Genomic DNA, 23,639 nt, shown 5'->3' with positions numbered 1-23,639 from the left:
TGAAAAGAGTTTTATACAAGGTCATGTCAAGCGTAACGCAAATAAAGTTAAACATCAAACCTTCAGTGGAGAGGGGAGGGATTGAAAAGCTGTTGGGAAATAGCGTAGGAGGTTCTGGCAGAAAAAGTGTCAAACCGGATTTAAAAGTGAAGGATAAAAGTGCTGAGATTGGAGTTAAAGTTGCTAAAATTTCTGCTGATGGAGTAAGTAAATGCACTGCAAATGGAAAATCAGGAAATAAACATGGGGAAAAGGATTTAAAGGCTGTGAAAAGTGTTAAAAGTGAAGCATACCAAACATTGAAAGATAATGGTGATGTTGAAGTAAGATCTGCAGCTAAGTATGAAAGACCTTCTGTTGAAGTAGCAAATGAAGAAAAGAAAGCAGAAACTAGGATTAATTACTCCAAAGTTGCTGCAACGGATAGATTCAAGTCTTCCACAAGTCTTGGAGTAAGAGCTGCCAGTGTTGATAGTAAGCCGACCAAGGTGGGAAACCCTTGTGTAAACAGTATAAGCCCAAATGTAAAAAGAAATGAATATCAGGCCACCACAAAAGAAAATCTTAACATTGTCAGTTCTAAAGTCAATAAAGAAGTCCAGCCAAGTCTAGAAGGTGTTAAATCTGTGCAAAGTGAAAGTGCACATTCTAAAGAAGAAAAAAAAACATTTGTTTCAAGGAGAGATATCTTAATGAAGAATGATCATGGGGGTAGTGATGCCTTTGAAAAGAGAGAATTACATGCTGATCTAGGAAATGAGTCAAGTAGGAAAATTGATGTTATTAAAGTTGAATGCAATAGACCCAATAATGATCGGAAGAATATGCTTAATGTTGAAAAAGTAACACTTGCAAACATGGTTGAAAATAAGGAAAAGAAGGTTACAAATCTTGAAAGAGAGAAGATGTTGCTTCACCAAGGCATTAAAGACTTCAAGTTTGGACAAAGAAAGGCACAAAAGGTTGAGGAGACAAAAGAAGTAATGGATCTGGAAAAGAATTTGGATCTCGGAGATGAGGTGCCAAGTGTTGGTGCTTCTACAAATGATGTGAGTGGTTCCAAAAATGATGTTGGTGGCCAGAAGTTTGAACCTGGTAATATGATGGATGAGCTTCAGAAATATCTATTGAAGAGGTTTGGGCAAATGGTTCCAGTGAATTTACAAACAGAAGAGAAGAGAGCGGTGAATGTGGAGAAAGCGTTTGACAAAGATGTTGATGATGTGACAGATCTGTTAGATAGTGCAATAGCAAGTGGTGAAGGTAACAATGAGACTAAAGAGGTTAAAGATATACCTGAACCACCAAAACTTCCAAGTAATCCAAAAAACCTTATTCAGCAGCCAATTTTCTTCAAGACTTCAATTAAGAAAGATCCTGGTTCGAAGCTGCATGATCAGTTAATTAAAGAGCTAGGACAAGTTATGAGAAAAAAGGAAGGTAAAGGAATTGACGATGATAAGAAAGACGACAATGATGAGACAGTTAATGATAAAGGTGTGAAATTTCCAAAGAGAAGAGTTTCTGCTACTGGAAATAAGATTTTGGCAAATAAGGCACTTTTGGCATCACTGGAAAGTCAATTGCAGAGAACCTTACACAAGAACAAAATATTCCAGAAACAATTGCTGAAAGTCGTGGATTTACAAACTGTAGAAGTGGCTGATGATGAAGAAGATGAGACTAAAAATGAGCATCAAACAGAAAGTGCCAGTCATTCAGAGGATATTATACACAAGCCAGCTGCTAAACTGATATTAGATACTGGTAAAATCCATAGAACTGATAGCAAAAGAGCTAACACAAATCATAACATTTCTGCCTCTACAAATTCTAGTCCAGCCATTAAAATAAATTCCAGCAAATCAGGTGCTTTTAGTCCAGTGATTAAGACGACCGTGCATAAAAAGACAAGCATTCCTGATAAGACGAGTGTTCATAATAAGACAGCGAGTGTACATAACAAGGAACGAGACCAAGATAATCAGGAAGTGTATGTGTATGCATTCCAACACCCTAGTGGTCGAACAGAAGGGATTGTGTGTAGTGTGGAGCGCAGGGAGTCGACCCGAGACTCGCTCGGTAGACCTCGAAAATACCTCACATGTATTAATATTGTTGGGGAGAAAGATGCAATTGAAGAAGGTAATAAAGGCAGGATATTTTTTCTCTTTAATGTACCAGGGAGGGGCCAAGTACAATTATGATCCATCCTATTTATCCTGTGAAACGCTGTAATATTGTAAACTTATTTACTCAAATTTTAAAATCTTGCACACCCAATAATTATCCACCCCCGCCACCCCCACCTAAGAAACAAACCACCAACAAACTATTATTATAACATAATGCCCTGACGTTGTTATTATTTCATCATGTCATTTGTTGGCACAGTTTTTGCTAATTAAAGATTATATTCACATTTGTGTTTCCAACACGAACATATCAAGGGCATTTGAGAGGTCATGTTTTGACTCAATGATGATGAATATATTGGGGAAATAATTTATCGACTATTAATTGATGTATGACATTATCAATATAGGATATTAAACCAACTGTTTTGGCTGATGACACTTGTTGCCTTATATCCTTTGGTCTTAATTTGTTTGCCACTTTTTTTTTAAATTGGATTTTTATCTTAAGAGGTCATTTGTAATTAACACCATCTGAACTTGAAACCAGGGGATGTATTCACTAACCTCTTGAGTCTGAATTTCAGACTCAGACTCAGAAAACTGAAGTCTTAAATGTTTCAAAATATTGAAAATTTTACTTATTTTGACAAAAGATTTGTGCCTGATTGCATAACATATTATTTGTTACAGATACAGAATTTTTACCATCTTTTCTCCTAGAATAGCATTTTAACACCAATTTAAAGGGACTAGACACCAGATGATCTACAAGAAAAAAAGAAAATAGTAAAAATCTTGCATACTGTTGATATCATTGTGTACAATGCATTGAATCTTACTTATACTGCTGTATCACATCGCTTACGACCCATGCATCTTTCGCAGTTTTTGCGCATTTGTCCAATTTCCAATTTACTGGGTTTAACTACCACGTAAATTCCAGTCAGTTTAAAAATAGTGTCGGTATATTTATCTGTACTTGTAAACAGACGATTTTAACTGGGAAACCATTGTATACTATTTTTACACTGGGAAACACAGATGAGACAGCAACATGATTATTGCGTTTATTATTTTAATTAAGTAAAATGATGTTTTATCGTAGTCCCACTTAAGCTCACATTGACAATTCTAGGCTTGTTTTGTGGAAACAATGCACTTGACAATATTTGGACCATCTGGTGTTCAGCCCCTTTAAAATTTTGCCCCGAGTCTGACTCTAAAATGTAGACTCAAGACATAAGGGAACATGGGCCAAGTACATTTGTGCTTATTAATTCAATCAAGTTTCTGAGTAAGAATGACAAAGCTGATAATTATGGTTGTGCAAAATTACTAAAATGTTCATATTGTTAATGGATGCTTCTTATAACAACTGTTTGCGTCATTGAACTTTATCATTTATATCGTGAAAATGAAGCGACTCATATCAACCTGCTAAATTAGGCCAAAAAAAAAAAATCTTGGTTTTTACTAACATCTCAAAAAAAATTAGGGAAGGTCGGTAGGCATTTCTTTTTTCTGTTTCTTTTTTTAATGAGAACCCGGGTGTGGGGGAGGGGGTCTGGAAGGGGATACTCTGTGCCAAATCGACCTGTATCAGGGTATATCAGTAATGTAGAAAGTTTTATAAAATTGTAATATTTTAACATGTTCACTCATGTACACTTATTTGGAAATTACAAAAAAAAAAACACTTCGCTATGGCAAAAAAAGTGTAAGGTCAGGAGGAAAACTTATAGGGCTGCTTGGGTAAGCAGGGAAACAAACAAAAAAATATGCTTTAGGATTGAACATGCAGCATTTTGTGGTTTAATTTTATGAGGTGTGAGGAGTGGTTTGAATATTTATGCATCAAAATTAAAATAGAAAATAAAAGCAAGCAGTTAATTAAAAAACAGACACATTTTTTGGTGTGGCAGTCAACTGTTAATAAATAGTTTAATTGTATGACGTTTTCCAACCCACATTTGGCAATTCTCTATTCCTTACCTTACTGACATTTGACGTTTCCATATTTGGCACTACCGGTACCCTACCCAGATTTTAAGCTGTAAATATGTGGGTTGGTAAAAAATGGGGTCTTTATTCTTTCTTGTTTCTCAAGCCCTTAAGTATGAAACGAAAAAAATAATATGACCACCAGAAAGGCTAAAAATTATTTTATGTGTAGGTAGCTATATAGGTCGGTTGTTTTGTTTTTTAATATTTTTATTATCTATTTTAACCCTATTTTCATGATAAAAAAACGAAATCAAAATTATGACCAATTGCGATGCTAAAATGATATTCTAGTCGTAAGTATGTTTGTAAGACAGTCAAGAAACACTAAACAAACTATTTATTCAATGTGGCCTGAAATGATTATATAATTGTGTGGTTTGCATCCTAAAATAGATATGTGAATTCATTTTACATGATGTACTTAGTGAGTCTTAGTCCATATGTCTCAATTTGCTGATGTCTTAATTATGTTACTGTATTCATGATGTAACGTAATGAATGATTAAGATGTTTGGTGTCCATTTTAACTTTCTGCACCTCCGCTGTTGACAAAATTACTTATTTTAGTTAATAAGATGAAATAATAGTAAAAAGTTAGGTCACTGCATATTTTACATTCTTAAGACAGTAGACTGTTCTAATTCACTGACCATTCCAGATATAGACCTATGAGAGAGTAAAATATAGACGTATGAGAGAGTAAAATTTGGATCTATGAGAGAGTAAAATATAGACCTATGAGAGAGTAAAATATAGATCTATGAGAGAGTAAAATATAGATCTATGAGAGAGTAAAATATAGCTCTTTGAGAGAGTAAAATATAGATCTATGAGAGAGTTGACATATGAGGGAGTAAAATATAGACCTATGAGAGAGTAAAATATAGATCTATGAGAGAGTAAAATATAGCTCTTTGAGAGAGTAAAATATAGATCTATGAGAGAGTTGACATATGAGGGAGTAAAATATAGACATATGAGAAAGTAAAATATAGCTCTATGAGAGAGTAAAATATAGCTCAATGAGAAAGTAAACTATAGCTCTATGAGAGAGTAAAATATAGATCTATGAGAGAGTAAAATATAGACATATGAGAGAGTAAAATATAGACATATGAGAGAGTAAAATATAGCCCTATGAGAGAGTAAAATATAGACATATGAGAGAGTAAAATATAGCCCTATGAGAGAGTAAAATATAGACATATGAGAGAGTAAAATATAGATCTATGCGAGAGTAAAATATAGACATATGAGAGAGTAAAATATAGCCCTATGAGAGAGTAAAATATAGACATATGAGAGAGTAAAATATAGCCGTATCAGAGAGTAAAATATAGCTCTATCAGAGAGTAAAATATAGATCTATGAGAGAGCACAACATAGTGCCACATGAGAGTACAACATGGGAGAGTTTTTAAACATGGAAGTTTGTGAGTTTACAGCATAGCACTGTTTGAGAGTTTTAAAAAGTACTGTATAAGAGTGCAACATAGCGCTATGTGAGAGACCTCCGTACCTGACTGGAATATCCAAACATAGATGGTTAGACCTAGGTTACTCTCAGTTTACTACAATTGCATAATTGTTAGATTGTTGGATGTATTGCATTCAATAGCCAAGAACTTAAAGAAATTACCATTGGATGTACCATGTTCGATAAACACAACCATTCGGAATTTAATTTCACTCTGAATTTAAAGTTTCTATTGTTTCATATTTCATTTGGGAGTTGTTATTCTACATTTGGTGGAAGGTCGGTGGAAGGTCAATATCTCGGGACACAAAGCATGGCACTTAACTATATTGCTTGTATTACCGTATATAAGTTTGCCCATTTAAAGCCACTAGTTCTCAGATTTTATGGTGTGGACAAGTTGGGGAACAAGTTTTCAAAAAATGTTTGAATAGTGTCATTTTATCAATTCTCTTGCAGATATACCAAGTATTCAGTTTATAAGTTTTTATGTTATAATGTAATAGATTTTTATGAAACATAAATATCCACAATACAGGAAAAAAGCTGCAAATATCGTTTTACAAAAGCATCTTTTAACTGACCTTTGCATCTATTATTAAAAAAATTAGGCTTGCAGATGCTAATTTCATGTTGGTGTAAATATAATCTTTATAATAATATTTGCATGAGCTCATGCAAGAATATTTAAGTTAAGTTATTTAATACACATTACTCCTTCATGATTATAAGGTGCGACATCGGCAAAAATAGTAGTTCTCTTTACAACAAAACTTACTATGATAAGAGATCATTTTCTTACTTTTCCAAAATTGTCTTGATTTCTTTTCAACTTTGTAAACAATGATGACACTTCATTTTTTACTTTTCAAGCTATGTATAAAAAATCCTTTATGACAAACCAGTTTATTACTTAAGCAGTACATTACTCATTCAGGTTTTTTTCCGAATGATGAATGCTGGTTTCTATTATGACTGTTTGTTGCACAAATTACAGATTTTTGATGATTGTTTTTCATAATATTCATGCATATATGTGTAAATGAATGATTTGTCTTGATATTGTCAAATTAAAGTACATTGTATAATTGTAACAATGCTTCTCAGCAAATGAGGCAATTTCTGTCACATTTTCAAAAATGGATTAAAAAATGATTTTCAATGAACTTTCTTTTATTAAAAAACTGTAACAAACAACATTTTCCACATTAAAAAATGAGAGAAAAAAAAATTGTTTATAATTTTCAAAATCAAAAATTATACAGTAAATGGTGAAAATAAATCCAAAATAATTCCACATTACAAAAACTGAGAGAAAGAAAATTGAATAAAATTTTCAAATTATTAACTTATAAAAAGTGAGAATGTTCCTTTAAACCCAATAATAATTCCTACCATTTATATTTCAGGATGTCCATACACCCAGGTCATTGCCGATGGAGGCATGCCGACAGCCAGTGGAAGTGGCCTGTTTTTCGCCGAGGAAGACAAACCCGCAAGTTTCAACGTCGACGTTGGACGCAGGAAGGGCGATCTCAGAGTCGCTGTCAGTGGTGAGTCAGACAACTTTGTGTTTTAAAGTTAATAGTAAGTTAAATACTAAATGATTTTTGTTATAGCCGTCTTTTCAGTGTTAATTCAAAAAGTGGCTAACGGCAACCAACTTTTTTCCGTTTTCCATTTCTTTTCCTTACACCCTGACAAAAATATTCATAAGTGTTTGACCAATGAGAGCAATTCATTTAAGTCGCATGATAAGACACCCTTACAAAAATATTCATAAGTGTTCGACTAATGAAAGTGATTCATTTAAGTCACATAATATTTCAGGATAAACAAATGCACAGTGATTCAGTATACTCTTAATATTTGTTTTAAAACAAATTAGAGACCTTTCATTTGTAATTTGCTTCGATATCTTATCAATAATCAAGTGTCATTTCTTTCAGGTCCGAACTCCATGGCCAAATGCAGCGTGGACCCGCAGTCTGATGGTTCCTACCAGGTGACGTACATTCCCGTGGAAACCGGCATGTTTGATGTCAATGTCTTGTGGAATGGCTCGGACATTGCAGGTAATGTTCATGTTCATATATCTGTCTGTTTTTAGCTCAACAATTCGAAGAATAAAGAGAATGGAGAGCTATACTACTGACTCTAGCGTTGGCGGCAGCATCACACCTTGGGCAAGGTTTGCATGCAAGCACCATTAATTCAATATATTTCTAAAATATCATGTAATTGTTGCATTGAAATATTAAACACATGTTTCCAACTATGAAACCTACTTAATGAATCAAGTAAGATAACTCTATTTAGCATGCAAATGATTGCCTTTTATTCTTCAACTTTCTGGTTAAGGTTTTGCATGTAAGCGCACATAGGTTGATATCTGAGCAACTGCTTGATGTATTACATAGTTTATTTAAGATAGTTTAACCACAATGTCAGCCATTCTCAGACAGTTTACACAATCATCTATCAACTTTGTCAAGGGTAGTATATAGAATTATCTAATTCACAAAAAAGGATAAGAGTAATGTCACTTAAGCCTAAAACTTCTCCTTTATCATTTTAAAGGTAGCCTAAACGAACTGAAGAATTTTGGTGTTAGTAAGATGTGCATCTTAGGTTCTTTTCCATAAATGATGGACGCAATTTTCGTTCTCCAAGCTAATTCATGTCCATACCGTCTGAAGCTTGTTGATGTACGTAAAGTTGGCATCATCAGCACTTAATAATATATGTACATTTCCTTATTACAGGCAGTCCATACCACCCGAAAGTGGTCGATGTTCGTAAGGTTCGCATCATCGGTGGCTGGCAGCACTTCATGGACAGCAACGAGCGAGTGAACCTCGTAGTCGGGGAGCGGAAACAACTCCCATTTGAAATTGCTGAGGCTGGACCAGGTATGATTTAATGCAGAAATTGCAAAGTGAAAACTTTATTGATTGAAGTTTTAATTGATGTGATATATTTGAAGTCACCAAAACCTAACCATTTCCTGAAATAGAAATGTTACGAAGTAGGAAATGAGAATATTATGGTTGAATGGTTTTAGTTTTCATTGATGTGTTGTGTTGAAAATCACTGACGCTCGACCATGCAGGTATGCATCATCTCATGTAGTAAAATTCTCAAGAAAAAAATAGGAATTTATGTGACTCAATGCATCATTAAAAATTTAAAATAATTATTGACTTGATTGGTTCGTAGTAAATATACCTTTAAATCCCTGTTGACAAGTATGTATCGAGGGCTGAAAGCATTTGTACAGTAACTTAGTTGAAAGTTGATGATTTTTTTTTATCTCACTGCCATGACATGTAGCGCCAAAAATGTTGCACCTACTGTCATGAAACTTTATAGCGATTTTGTTTTGCAGGGGCTGTTGTTCAGCTTGGGTTTTGTAGTTGACATTTTATAGGGTCTGACACCAGTTATGGCCCTTGACTGAGTAAAATTTTGTTTGAAAATAATGTGTTGCAACAAGCTCCAAAAGTATTTCTCCTACACTCATGAAACTTAATAGAAATATTGGTCAGTTTAATAACTGGCACATGCTCAGTTAGTTAATCTCAAAACATGAGATTTAACCATCCATGTGTCCAGGCAGCGTCTGAAGGTATTCGTCAAATCTGTGATAGCTCCAGTTTCTCCCACAAGTTGCTTATGAAATTCTCCTTCAGGTTAAGGTTGGTTAATTCTCTGTCAAATGTGGATGGAATTCTTATCAATTTTACCATTATCTAATGGTAGAAATTGTATTATTTGCTCATTGTAATTCTATCAGTTTGCCTGAAATACTCAGTAAAAGTTAATAAGTCACATAAATCACTATTAAAAAGCAGGTACTTTTCTTCACCAAGAATATCAATTTGAAAAATAAGTATTTTGATCATCTTTTGGCAAAAATACATGAAACTAATGACTTGGAAATAAGATAAGATTCCATGTCTTTAATTAATTAGCATGAAATACTCATTGAACTTTACAGTGCTTGACATATAGGTCACATAAATCACTTTCTTAACTAAAAAAAGATCTTCACCATTAGAATTTCAATTTTAAAAAAAGAGATCACTTGGATTAACTTCTGGCATATATATCTGAAATTAATGGCATGGAAATCAGATAAGAGTTCAACTCAGATATTTGCCTGAAGATATCTAAGGAATTGCCATTTTTATGGGGAATTGGACCTCGCCCTTTTTGATGTATTACCATGTACTAATGCTGTACCCTACAGCAGAATACTGATGAGAAATAAGAAGTATTCTAGCTGTTTGTTATTCTTCATAAGATACTGGTGGCATGTCTGGGAGGTGGAAAGAAGATAATTTAAATTATTACACAATTCGTAATGATGTTGAAGTTTAACCTCTATTGTAAGTGCAATCTTTTAGAAATTAGTATAATAACACATTTAGAGCATATTAAATCTTCTTGTCATTTAGTAGGCAAACATACGAATCATTTTCTTAAGAAACAAATACACTATTTATCAGTTGTTCGCATTAACCACAAGATTAATTTCGCGGCCAGTGCCCTTGTTCACTAACATTTCGAGTCTGAGTTTAAGACTCAAACTCAGTTTAAGACTCAGACTCAGTATAAGACTCAGACTCAGTTTTAGACTCAGACTCAGTTTAAGACTCAGACTCAGTTTTAGACTCAGACTCAGTTTAAGACTCAGACTCAGTTTAAGACTCAGACTCAGTTTAAGACTCAGACTCAGTTTTAGACTCAGACTCAATTTAAGACTCAGACTCAGTTTTAGACTCAGACTCAGAAAAACAAAGTTTAATTTTGTTGTCAAAATGATATTACAGGAGCTAATGTGGTTAACATTGCTGTATCTGTAATATATAACCTGTTCTACAATTAGGCATGTATTCTTTTGTCGACATAGATATATATATATATATTGAAATATTTAAGAATTTGGTTTTCTGAGTATCAAACTCAGTGTCAAGAAATTAGTGAATATGGACATTGATAATCTCATATGATTTTGTTTATGGTTTGAAAAGATTACTGCTATGAAAGTGAATGGTTGAAAATAACATGTGAAAAGTTTGTGTTTTCAGATTGTCTGTTGTTGTTTTTTTATGAAATAAAGTAGAGGTACATTCAACACTTGAATCTATGGCCATAACTCAAAAAGCATTCAAGATATTTTAATGAAACTTGGTACATGGACAGGAAGGCCCATAACTCTAGCTTATATACAATGTTGAGCTATGCCCCTTGATTGAATGGAAAAAATAAACAGACAAGGGTCTGCATTTGTTCTATGGCTCTCTTGTTATTTGGAATTGTAAACAGTACTGCTCATATCGCATGATGAACTGTATAACTGGTGCGATGGTTCACTGTTATCTTGTTATTGAGATTTGTAATCAGTACTGCACATGTTACATGACAAATAATATAACTTCTGCGATGGTTCACTGTATTTTCGATTTTGCGTGTTTCAGGAGTCTTGCGGGCAGAGGTGAAGGGCCCGTCACGCTCCATCGATGCCTCTGTGGACAACCACACCATGGGTAGAGCCGTGGTCGAGTTTGTTCCTGAGGAGGAAGGTACTTCATCCTTTAAATATTATATTTCTTATATTCTAGGCTGCTAAAGAGGCACAATAAAAGTTGATGCAAAAAAATAATTAAAAAGATAATGCATTATTATGTTTAACGCATTCGACCTTATTGATCAAAACTTTCTTTTTTTATATGATTTGTGTACAGTTCAAAAAATATTAGCCATTTTAAAAAATAATGATTAAAAGCTACTTGGTCATAAAGTCCTCAATTTAAGAAGCCCCAAAATATTGCTAATATTAACAATTAACGAGATCGTTTTTTAAACGTGAAACATTTAATGATGTGCTAATATATTTAAATATAAACAAGCACACCGAAAAGGGTTGTTTCAAATCTTTTTAGAAATATAGCAGATCACATGTATATCCATTAAACTGCCAGAGCAGTCAAGATATGAATGATGTTAACAATGTTGTTAGCTTTAATAAAGTTTTAAACAGACGGCCCATCAACTATAACACATCATACCCACTGGCAACATGAATATGACTTTTGTCCTTTATTCGCAGGTTCTCACTACATCTACCTGTTCTGGTCGGACTTGCCCCTTGTCAACTCCCCGTTCCTCGGTTACGCAATTCAGCAGGTGCCTGATGCAAGCAAGCTCATTCTGACTGGGCGTGGGCTCAAGGAAGCCACTGTTCGTGAAGAGGCAGAGTTTATAATTGATGGCTCACAGGCTGGAAAAGGTGGGTGTGACCTTAGCTTAAGTTCAGCTTAAGTTCAGATAATGTTTTTATGCCCACAAGCTCATTCTGGCTGGGCAGAGTCTTATCGAAGCCTGCATCTGTGAAGAGGCAGAGCTTGTTATTTTTTTACATCAAGATGCATATGGCTTATTGTTGATATAATATCCTGGTCATTTGCCTTGGCTTGTGAGGAATATTCCCCAGAATTTAAAAAAAAATGAAAAAATATTTCAATTTTTTTTTTTACCAAACAGACTTTAGATCAAGTTCGACAGTGGAAAGCATCCATAAAAGTGTCAAATTAAATGAGCACACAATCTGTAGCTTTTTTGTACCATCAAAGACAATGTTGACTTAAAGTCCAAAATTGTTGTAATCAGAGTGTTGCTCAGGCATTATTTCATGAATGATAAAATTAATAGTTGTAAGATTTTATTATTTTGCTCAGTGTTATAAGAATTGAGTTAAGTGAATGTGCTCAGTGAAGTTTATAAACATTCTTGTGCTGTGAGTTCACAATTCCCAAAAATCCCATTGGAAGCCATTCAAATATATGGCATGTACTGTATGTATATGTTGGCAATATTCAATATTTTTACTTAGGGAATGACACCAATATACTTAATTTATTGCTACTGCCATTGTAGGATCCCCGGATGTTGTTCTCAGTGGCGTGCGTACAGAAGTGAATGTGAAGGTCAGCCCTCTGGGTAACGGCAAGTTCCGCTGCACATACATCCCGACGGTACCCGGCGCATATCTTCTCCATATCACATGGAATGGCCGCCAGCTTAGAGGCTCTCCTTACAAGGTTAGTGATTATTTAGAGATTATTTTTTTGTAAACAGAATGTTAAAGCAAAAGTGAGGCAAATAATAGGTTTTCAATTGCTTATTGCTTCTATGAGAATATTAAACCATTATGAAAAGCTGTAATGTAATAAAATTTAAACAAATTGTTAACACTTACACAATTTAGCCTTAAGTTTTACCTCTTAGATCTTTTGTTATAGAAATTTCTCTGGAATGTCAGTTTTCAGCTATTGTGCCCATTCTTTGCAAAAGAACAGTACACATAAAACCAATAAAAAGCTGTTTATGTTGCATTTGCAACATTCCCTAGGCATATGGATACACCGAAATGATCAATTACATGGATGTTCTGAACCATACATGTACATGCCATATTCTCTGGTGACCATTCAGGGGGATTTGTTCAAAAGGCTGAAAATTCAGGGGGATTTTGGTTGTATTCAGAGGGATTTTTTTAGCAGGTCTAAGTTGGCGAAATTTTAAAGTATTTTTAGACGCAAGTACGAAAAAATGAATTCACATATAGTTTGCTTTGAAAAGCTCTTAACTTTTTCATTAAACATAATTATTTTATGTCATTATGTTTTTATCATATTCTTATGATACACTGTCATGTCATACTGTAATGCACTTGCAGAACAAAATATGTCATTGGAAAAATATGTTTTCGAGACAATTAAATTAAATTTACCTTCCTCCAAAGTCTTTTAAAAAATTGTGCTTAATTATATCAGCTTTGATGACTTTCAGACAATAAGAGAATAGAATAAATATTATTAATTTCCTCCTTCCAAAATAGTAATATTTCTTTGCCTTTGATAATTACTACAAAGTAATTGATCACTTGTTGTAAAAGTTTCAATTTGGCATTTCACCCTTGTGGAGTTGTTTCTTTACATTCAGTTTCACTCACATACTGTGGTTTCACTTTGTCATTATTGCCTGATGTAAAATTTCTAAAAAAAAAATATAATTAAAATATATTTTTTTTTTTTTAAATTTAGGGGGATTTTTATCTCCCACCGGGAGACCGGGGGCTGGATCGAAATTCCGGGGGATTTTTTCCCCCGCCGGGGGATATGGCATGTATGGTTCTGAACAAAATAGTGACAATAGACATGTTTTTATTCCACACAAATTTTAAGCTTTAATTCTACAGCAATTCTGTCTTTGATACAAAACAAGTGAAGCCCATTTTAATAAAGATCTTTATCATAAATTGAAATTATCTTAGTGTCATATTTGCATTGTTTTGCTACATATTTGTATGAATTCAACTTAAGCCAGTATTACAAATGAACACAAAGTTAAAGAAACAAAATTAAATCAAAGTGACTTGCCATTTGTGACTTGGGTACAGGTTTAAGATTAGTAAAAAGGCGACTGAGATCCTTGAATGAAAGGCCCTTACTTCAAAAGCCATTGAAACCTAATTAATATGACATATGGTTGTAAAGTACATAAGTTCCATAACTCTTGCTTAGATACTTGTTGAATTTTCATCCCCTCGTTTAAAAAAAAAAGTGAGCATAAAATGGGCCACAGTTAATAATAAATATTAGTTAAGCGATGCCTTTCCTACATTTTTAGGTCTGGGTAGATCACTTAATTCTGTGATGAAAAACGCAGAAAGAAATGACCGCTGGAGAGTCTTAAAATCCTTTTGTTTTTTTTGGGCGTCAGTCGGTAAACACCAAACAAATATTTCCTGATTGTGGCCTTGGCATAATTTTTAGTGCTCTTGTGTAACATTGCAAGTAATAAAACTTAGTGATCACTCAGGTTAAATGTCCCTTCATAGACATCCGATTTGTTCATCTTGCATACAATAAAACTTTGAAAATAACACATCTATTTAATATCTATAATATTGACTAACTGATATTTCAGGTGAATGTGATTGGAGCATTCTACCCCAATCGTGTTGTTGTTACTGGAGAAGGGCTGAGGAGCGGCACTCTTGGTCTCCGTAGCGATGTCCTCATTGACACCAGAAAGGCTGGACCAGGTATGGTCAACATCTTTCACTTGTAAATTTGGTTTTAGTAAATCTTTTATGTCTTTAAAAATATGTGTGTTTGGATTTGGCAATGCAGAGATGGCGAGTGGGTTGTCCTGTGAATAAAGATGACAAGTACTGTACCCAAATAAGACTTAAGCTAACTTTATTGTCCAAAGTGAAGATAAAAGAAAATCAGCCTAATAATGTAAATTCATGAAGATATGACAAAATATAATGCAAAAAAAATAATCATAATAGTTCTCTACGTGTGATCATTCCGCACACTAGCACAACGCTTCTAGCTTAATTTGTCCTGATATTTTTATGAAACTTATTATTACTTAGCTTTGGTCTAGTTGATTAATAAAAGTTTCATCTAGAATGTCAGTATATAAATTTTGATAAAGGAAATATTTTGTCAGTATTAGCTATGTTTGATAAATGTTAATCGTAATCAATTATCCCTGGCTTTCGAAGCATACGATCAATCTTAGACAATACTAAAGGTCATCGTTTAATTCCAAACTCTCTTCTGTCATTCTATTTTGACTCTCAAAGTAAGCTCAACCATTTTACAGCAGTTGTTTTCTCTAATCTATAATACTAAATCCCGTCTGCCCATGGCTTAACCCCTTATTACTTTTTTCAGGTGAGTTGACGGCATACTGTATGGGCCCGCACCAGGCGGCGTTCTGTGAGCTAGGAGACAATAAGGACGGCACGTTTAACCTTGGCATCAAGTCGCAGGAATCTGGCAGACACGTTCTGGAGGTGAAATATGGTGGCGAACATGTACAAGGTATGGCGCTGGAGCTTTATTATCTCGGTTTCTAAATTTGATGTTTTAATGTTTTTTGTGTTGTTTTAGTATTTTTTAACATGTCTTTTTGTTAAATAAAAAAAAAAGAGGACTTGTCACTCAAGTGCAAAAACTCAACAACTGCATATTGAAATAGAAGCAGTACAGTAATTGAGTTCTTGCCTTCAGGTAAAGAGATACGGTCTTAGTGTTGGTGTTGATTATGTTGTCGTGCAAATACTTAAGGGTTGACAAATGCTTTGACATCCATAACAGAAATAAGCATGAAATTTCTTACTCAATTTCACTATGACAAGACCAAGATGTATAGCAATTCCATAAATCTATATAGATGTCAACGTTATTGTCATTCAGAAACTTTAACATTGGCTATAACTATACAGTTGAATCATTGGTTCAAACACCCAGGGACCTGCGAAAATACCTCGAGCATCGGAACATTAGACAGCAAGCTTACTTTCAGTTTATAGAAATCGGTCCTTTACATCAAGTTTGAGCTAACGAGGAATTTGAGCCAAGGACGTTCAAGCCAACAGTGTTTGACTGTATAGACATTCTTTAGCAACAATATCCTCATGTGAAGCAAGGCCATAATTCTGGCTAAAGAGAGTCCACTCTGCAGAGCTCTTGTTATGGTTAAGAGATGTTTTAAAAATGTCTGCTTCACATTGCAGGAAGCCCGTTCGTGTTCAAGGTGACATCTAAGCCAGATGCCAGCAAGGTTAGGGTGCATGGACCTGGCGTGGAACACGGTATCCTAGCAACGTTCCAGACTCGCTTCATTGTGGAGACCCGTGGAGCCGGCGCTGGACAACTTACAGTTAGGATCCGAGGACCTAAGGGTGGGTAGTAACGGACAACTTAAAGACCTAACAAATGTTTGAGTAGAAATGGATTATTCAAAGAGGCAACACATGTTTAAATTGAAAAGAATAATTTAAAAACTGTTCAAATGTTTGGGTAGGATAACTTTGTGGAACCAAAATATATTTTTTAGTAATAACAGCTAAGAAATGTTTTAGTAGTAATGGATAACTTATAGACCTTAGAAATGTCTGAAATAGGGGCTAGTTCTTATCAATAATCATACTGTACAATACTGTTTTATTTGGAATTTTAAATTAATTTACAATGGCTCTTCCAGACGTTTTGTAGACCTTTTGGCTTCAATCTAGAATGTTACCAGTGGTATGCCTTGTGCCATGGAAATGGTAATTTTCTGTCATAAAAATGTTAACTTCTGCCATGGAAATATTAACTTTCTACTATGGAAATATGTTACATTTATGTTATGACAATGTTGACTAACATCAACATTATTTTATTTCTAACAGGAGCATTCCAAGTAGAAATGTACCGCGACAGCCAGCGTGATCGAACCATTCTGTGTCGATTTGACCCTACCGAGTGCGGGCTTTACATTATCTCTGTGAAGTGGTCGGGCGTTGACGTGCCCGGGTCACCGTTCCACGTCCACATACTCGATACGCAAGAGGAACTGGAACAAGTCAGTAGAATTATTTCGATAGAAAATACCTACTGGTCAAGTGACCAGTACCTGAATCCCATCCACTGTATCTAATATGCTTAGTATTCTTTTCTATATTAGCCTTGCTGATGATAGTTGTGTCCTGTCAATATCTTTGTCAACCAAGGTCAGAATTATAATTTCAACACTTAGTCATGGGGGTATTAATCACATTTTGTGATAGCTCTAATTTAGTTATGCCCCTTCATTGTCAAAGGAAAATGGACAAGCTTCTGCATATGTTCTCTGTGCTCTTGTTGACCCTGAGTTGTGTACTTCCTTTTTTTAGGTGCTGAATGAAGTTTCCTACTCCATTGGCACGAGTCATTCACATGGGAGTGCAGGAAGAACTGCTCAGCCACCCATGATGCACCAATCGGCTTCACTACATTACGGGGGGCCATCTCATATTCACCATGGGGGATCAGCTCCAGCTCGTTATGGGGGGTCAGCTCACCATGTGACATCAGTTCATACTCCTAGAATGGTTTATGGACAGTGGAAAGAGAAGATCTAGCAGGGGAGATAATAAATTGACAATTTTTGGGAGTGTTGTCAATGGAGAAAACTCAAAAAGGGAGAGAATTAGGAAACTGTCTTTGATGGAATTTTCAAGGGATTGATATATTTCATTTTGAGGAAGTTAAAGTATCTGAGTGGCAGGTATGAATCAAAAGATATTTAGAGAAATGAAAGTAGGAAAGGGTACATATCATTTATAGAGATTAGTATTGTGTGAATATAATACTGATTCTTATTTTTGTATGAAGAATATTGCTTTCAATAAAAAATTAAGTTTACTTTTTTATTATCTTTGCCAAAATGTGATGTTACCATTATAATTTATACATTTTGCTGTTTCTAAATGAAATTTAATGAAATTACCATTTTTCTACCTAAATTAAACATTTTTTGGGGTCATTGGTAACGGTTTCTTGCACCATTGTATCACAAAAAGTATTAGGGTATGATGCATCCTGGGTACCATTCTTTTTATAATGTGTAATTCCATTGAATACCCTAGGCAAATTGACAGCAGATACAATGTACCTCAAACTCAGTTATAATTTATATGAAACTGTAGGAAATATACATTTTGTATTTTTGATAAACTGTAGCATATGAAGTTGCTATTATCTGTTAGCTGTGCATTACAAAATAAGTTGTTATAGAGCAAGCTAGATAGAGCTTAGGTTATATACTCTGTTTATAAATCATAATCGGATTTTTCCTCTTAGTAGAGCAATCATTTTATGAACGGCATGCAGCCAGACATTACTTAGATCTGTTAAGTGTTACATAAATACCTTCATTTCTTATCTAGATGCAAATTAAGGTCACTTTAGTATATATTTTTTATACCTTTCCCTTTTCTCTATAAACATTTCACAATTATGTCTTTGAAAAGATACTTTTTTGTTAAAAAAAAAATATGAACTGTATTTCAGTACCATGTACTATATACAAGATGTGTATTGTATTGTATGATGTGCATTGTATTCCTTCAGTACCATGCACTACATACAAGATGTGCATTGTATTGTATGATGTGCATTGTATTCCTTCAGTACCATGCACTATATACAAGATGTGCATTGTATTGTATGATGTGCATTGTATTCCTTCAGTACCATGCACTATATACAAGATGTGCATTGTATTGTATGATGTGCATTGTATTCCTTCAGTATCATGCACTATATACAAGATGTGCATTGTATTGTATGATGTGCATTGTATTCCTTTAGTACCATGCACTATATACAAGATGTGCATTGTATTGTATGATGTGCATTGTATTCCTTCAGTATCATGCACTATATACAAGATGTGCATTGTATTGTATGATGTGCATTGTATTCCTTCAGTACCATGCACTATATACAAGATGTGCATTGTATTGTATGATGTGCATTGTATTCCTTTAGTACCATGCACTATATACAAGATGTGCATGGTATTGAATCAATACAATGCACTATATAAACTCTATTATATGTTTGATATTTATCATTGTTTCAATAGCGTTTGATACATCTATTACATATATTTATTGACACAAAATGAATGAAATACATACCACTAAATAAAAATATATACTTTGCTTGTTTTTGCTTTATGCATGTATGTAAAATATTTGTTATTCATACATTTTGAAAAGTTTATTTGATATACTTGATATAATTACAAAGATGTCTTTTTTATGGATGTTTTCATGAATGTTTTGTTATATGTTATTTGTTCATAAACTTTTTTGAATGTGACTGTTATTGTAGCAATCTCAATGGGACTCAAATTAATACTCTTTGTCTATATTATTCAATAAAATTTGGAAAAAGTGTTGTCTTGTCTTGTTTTGGAAGTTCAAACAATTTTAATTCAAATGCCTGATACACAACAACAATAATGGATGTGAAATTTGTATGCATGGGGTCACCATTGCCTGACACACAAATACAATTGATGTGAAATTTTGATGCATGGGGTCGCCATTGCTTGAAACACATATACAATTGATGTGAATTGGATGCACGGGGTCACCATTACCTGACACACAAATACAATTGATGTGAAATTGGATGCACGGGGTCACCATTGCCTGACACACAAATACAATTGATGGGAAATTGGATGCACGGGGTCACCATTGCCTGACACACAAATACAATTGATGTGAAATTGGATGCACGGGGTCACCATTGCCTGACACACAAATACAATTGATGTGAAATTGGATGCACGGGGTCACCATTGCCTGACACACAAATACAATTGATGGGAAATTGGATGCACGGGGTCACCATTGCCTGACACACAAATACAATTGATGTGAAATTGGATGCACGGGGTCACCATTGCCTGACACACAAATACAATTGATGTGAAATTGGATGCACGGGGTCACCATTGCCTGAAACACATATACAATTGATGTGAAATTGGATGCACGGGGTCACCATTGCCTGAAACACATATACAATTGATGTGAAATTGGATGCACGGGGTCACCATTGCCTGAAACACAAATACAATTGATGTGAAATTGGATGCACGGGGTCACCATTGCCTGACACACAAATACAATTGATGTGAAATTGGATGCACGGGGTCACCATTGCCTGACACACAAATACAATTGATGGGAAATTGGATGCACGGGGTCACCATTGCCTGACACACAAATACAATTGATGTGAAATTGGATGCACGGGGTCACCATTGCCTGACACACAAATACAATTGATGTGAAATTGGATGCACGGGGTCACCATTGCCTGACACACAAATACAATTGATGTGAAATTGGATGCACGCGGTCACCATTGCCTGACACACAAATACAATTGATGTGAAATTGGATGCACGCGGTCACCATTGCCTGACACACAAATACAATTGATGTGAAATTGGATGCACGGGGTCACCATTGCCTGAAACACATATACAATTGATGTGAAATTGGATGCACGGGGTCACCATTGCCTGACACACAAATACAATTGATGTGAAATTGGATGCATGGGGTCACCATTGCCTGAAACACAAATACAATTGATGTGAAATTGGATGCACGGGGTCACCATTGCCTGAAACACATATACAATTGATGTGAAATTGGATGCACGGGGTCACCATTGCCTGAAACACAAATACAATTGATGTGAAATTGGATGCACGGGGTCACCATTGCCTGAAACACAAATACAATTGATGTGAAATTTTGATGCATGGGGTCGCCATTGCCTGACACACAAATACAATTGATGTGAAATTGGATGCACGGGGTCACCATTGCCTGAAACACAAATACAATTGATGGGAAATTGGATGCACGGGGTCACCATTGCCTGAAACACAAATACAATTGATGGGAAATTGGATGCACAGGGTCACCATTGCCTGACACACAAATACAATTGATGGGAAATTGGATGCACGGGGTCACCATTGCCTGAAACACATATACAATTGATGTGAAATTGGATGCACAGGGTCACCATTGCCTGACACACAAATACAATTGATGTGAAATTGGATGCACGGGGTCACCATTGCCTGACACACAAATACAATTGATGTGAAATTGGATGCACAGGGTCACCATTGCCTGACACACAAATACAATTGATGTGAAATTGGATGCACGGGGTCACCATTGCCTGACACACAAATACAATTGATGGGAAATTGGATGCACGGGGTCACCATTGCCTGACACACAAATACAATTGATGGGAAATTGGATGCACGGGGTCACCATTGCCTGAAACACAAATACAATTGATGGGAAATTGGATGCACGGGGTCACCATTGCCTGAAACACAAATACAATTGATGGGAAATTGGATGCACGGGGTCACCATTGCCTGACACACAAATACAATTGATGGGAAATTGGATGCACGGGGTCACCATTGCCTGAAACACAAATACAATTGATGGGAAATTGGATGCACGGGGTCACCATTGCCTGAAACACAAATACAATTGATGGGAAATTGGATGCACGGGGTCACCATTGCCTGAAACACAAATACAATTGATGGGAAATTGGATGCACGGGGTCACCATTGCCTGAAACACAAATACAATTGATGGGAAATTGGATGCACGGGGTCACCATTGCCTGACACACAAATACAATTGATGGGAAATTGGATGCACGGGGTCACCATTGCCTGACACACAAATACAATTGATGGGAAATTGGATGCACGGGGTCACCATTGCCTGACACACAAATACAATTGATGTGAAATTGGATGCACGGGGTCACCATTGCCTGAAACACAAATACAATTGATGGGAAATTGGATGCACGGGGTCACCATTGCCTGACACACAAATACAATTGATGTGAAATTGGATGCACGGGGTCACCATTGCCTGACACACAAATACAATTGATGGGAAATTGGATGCACGGGGTCACCATTGCCTGACACACAAATACAATTGATGTGAAATTGGATGCACGGGGTCACCATTGCCTGAAACACAAATACAATTGATGGGAAATTGGATGCACGGGGTCACCATTGCCTGACACACAAATACAATTGATGGGAAATTGGATGCACGGGGTCACCATTGCCTGACACACAAATACAATTGATGGGAAATTGGATGCACAGGGTCACCATTGCCTGACACACAAATACAATTGATGGGAAATTGGATGCACGGGGTCACCATTGCCTGACACACAAATACAATTGATGTGAAATTGAAAGCACGGGGTCACCATTGCCTGACACACAAATACAATTGATGGGAAATTGGATGCACAGGGTCACCATTGCCTGACACACAAATACAATTGATGGGAAATTGGATGCACAGGGTCACCATTGCCTGACACACAAATACAATTGATGTGAAATTGGATGCACGGGGTCACCATTGCCTGACACACAAATACAATTGATGGGAAATTGGATGCACAGGGTCACCATTGCCTGACACACAAAAACAATTGATGGGAAATTGGATGCACAGGGTCACCATTGCCTGACACACAAATACAATTGATGTGAAATTGAAAGCACGGGGTCACCATTGCCTGACACACAAATACAATTGATGGGAAATTGGATGCACAGGGTCACCATTGCCTGACACACAAATACAATTGATGGGAAATTGGATGCACGGGGTCACCATTGCCTGACACACAAATACAATTGATGGGAAATTGGATGCACGGGGTCACCATTGCCTGACACACAAATACAATTGATGGGAAATTGGATGCACAGGGTCACCATTGCCTGACACACAAATACAATTGATGTGAAATTGGATGCACGGGGTCACCATTGCCTGAAACACAAATACAATTGATGTGAAATTGGATGCACGGGGTCACCATTGCCTGACACACAAATACAATTGATGGGAAATTGGATGCACGGGGTCACCATTGCCTGACACACAAATACAATTGATGGGAAATTGAAAGCACGGGGTCACCATTGCCTGACACACAAATACAATTGATGGGAAATTGGATGCACGGGGTCACCATTGCCTGACACACAAATACAATTGATGTGAAATTGGATGCACGGGGTCACCATTGCCTGACACACAAATACAATTGATGGGAAATTGGATGCACGGGGTCACCATTGCCTGAAACACAAATACAATTGATGTGAAATTGGATGCACGGGGTCACCATTGCCTGAAACACATATACAATTGATGTGAAATTTTGATGCATGGGGTCGCCATTGCTTGAAACAAATTGATGTGAAATTTTGATGCATGGGGTCGCCATTGCTTGAAACACATATACAATTGATGTGAAATTGGATGCACGGGGTCACCATTGCCTGAAACACAAATACAATTGATGTGAAATTGGATGCACGGGGTCACCATTGCCTGAAACACAAATACAATTGATGTGAAATTTGGATGCATGGTGACCCCATAGTTTTTTGTATAATATTAAAGGGTATTGTATGCAAAAAGATAAAACAAAAATAGTAATTTTCTTAAAAGTTGGTTCAAAAAGAAGAGAAAATTGCATATCATAATTAATCATTGACTTTAA

General features: G+C 35.7%; 1 protein-coding gene across 3 annotated transcripts in view; it reads left to right on the top strand.

Annotated features, from left to right (window-relative positions):
- The window catches only part of LOC128218874 (filamin-B-like), a 90,477-nt gene extending 71,062 nt beyond the window's left edge, over positions 1 to 19,415 (top strand). For all 3 annotated transcript variants that reach the window (XM_052926619.1, XM_052926618.1, XM_052926620.1), the window contains 11 exons: positions 7,029 to 7,172; positions 7,569 to 7,694; positions 8,385 to 8,531; positions 11,103 to 11,207; positions 11,735 to 11,914; positions 12,562 to 12,725; positions 14,617 to 14,734; positions 15,378 to 15,527; positions 16,223 to 16,390; positions 16,883 to 17,055; positions 17,366 to 19,415. In XM_052926619.1, the coding sequence (XP_052782579.1) occupies positions 7,029 to 7,172; positions 7,569 to 7,694; positions 8,385 to 8,531; positions 11,103 to 11,207; positions 11,735 to 11,914; positions 12,562 to 12,725; positions 14,617 to 14,734; positions 15,378 to 15,527; positions 16,223 to 16,390; positions 16,883 to 17,055; positions 17,366 to 17,593 (1,703 nt within the window). In that variant the 3' untranslated portion in view covers positions 17,594 to 19,415. The remainder of the gene's footprint in view (positions 1 to 7,028; positions 7,173 to 7,568; positions 7,695 to 8,384; positions 8,532 to 11,102; positions 11,208 to 11,734; positions 11,915 to 12,561; positions 12,726 to 14,616; positions 14,735 to 15,377; positions 15,528 to 16,222; positions 16,391 to 16,882; positions 17,056 to 17,365) is intronic.
- Positions 19,416 to 23,639: the final 4,224 nt, after the last annotated feature.

Source organism: Mya arenaria, chromosome 15 (genome assembly GCF_026914265.1).
Source record: "Mya arenaria isolate MELC-2E11 chromosome 15, ASM2691426v1".
Lineage (NCBI taxonomy): Eukaryota > Metazoa > Mollusca > Bivalvia > Myida > Myidae > Mya > Mya arenaria.
This window is presented reverse-complemented; position numbering and strand designations above follow the sequence as displayed.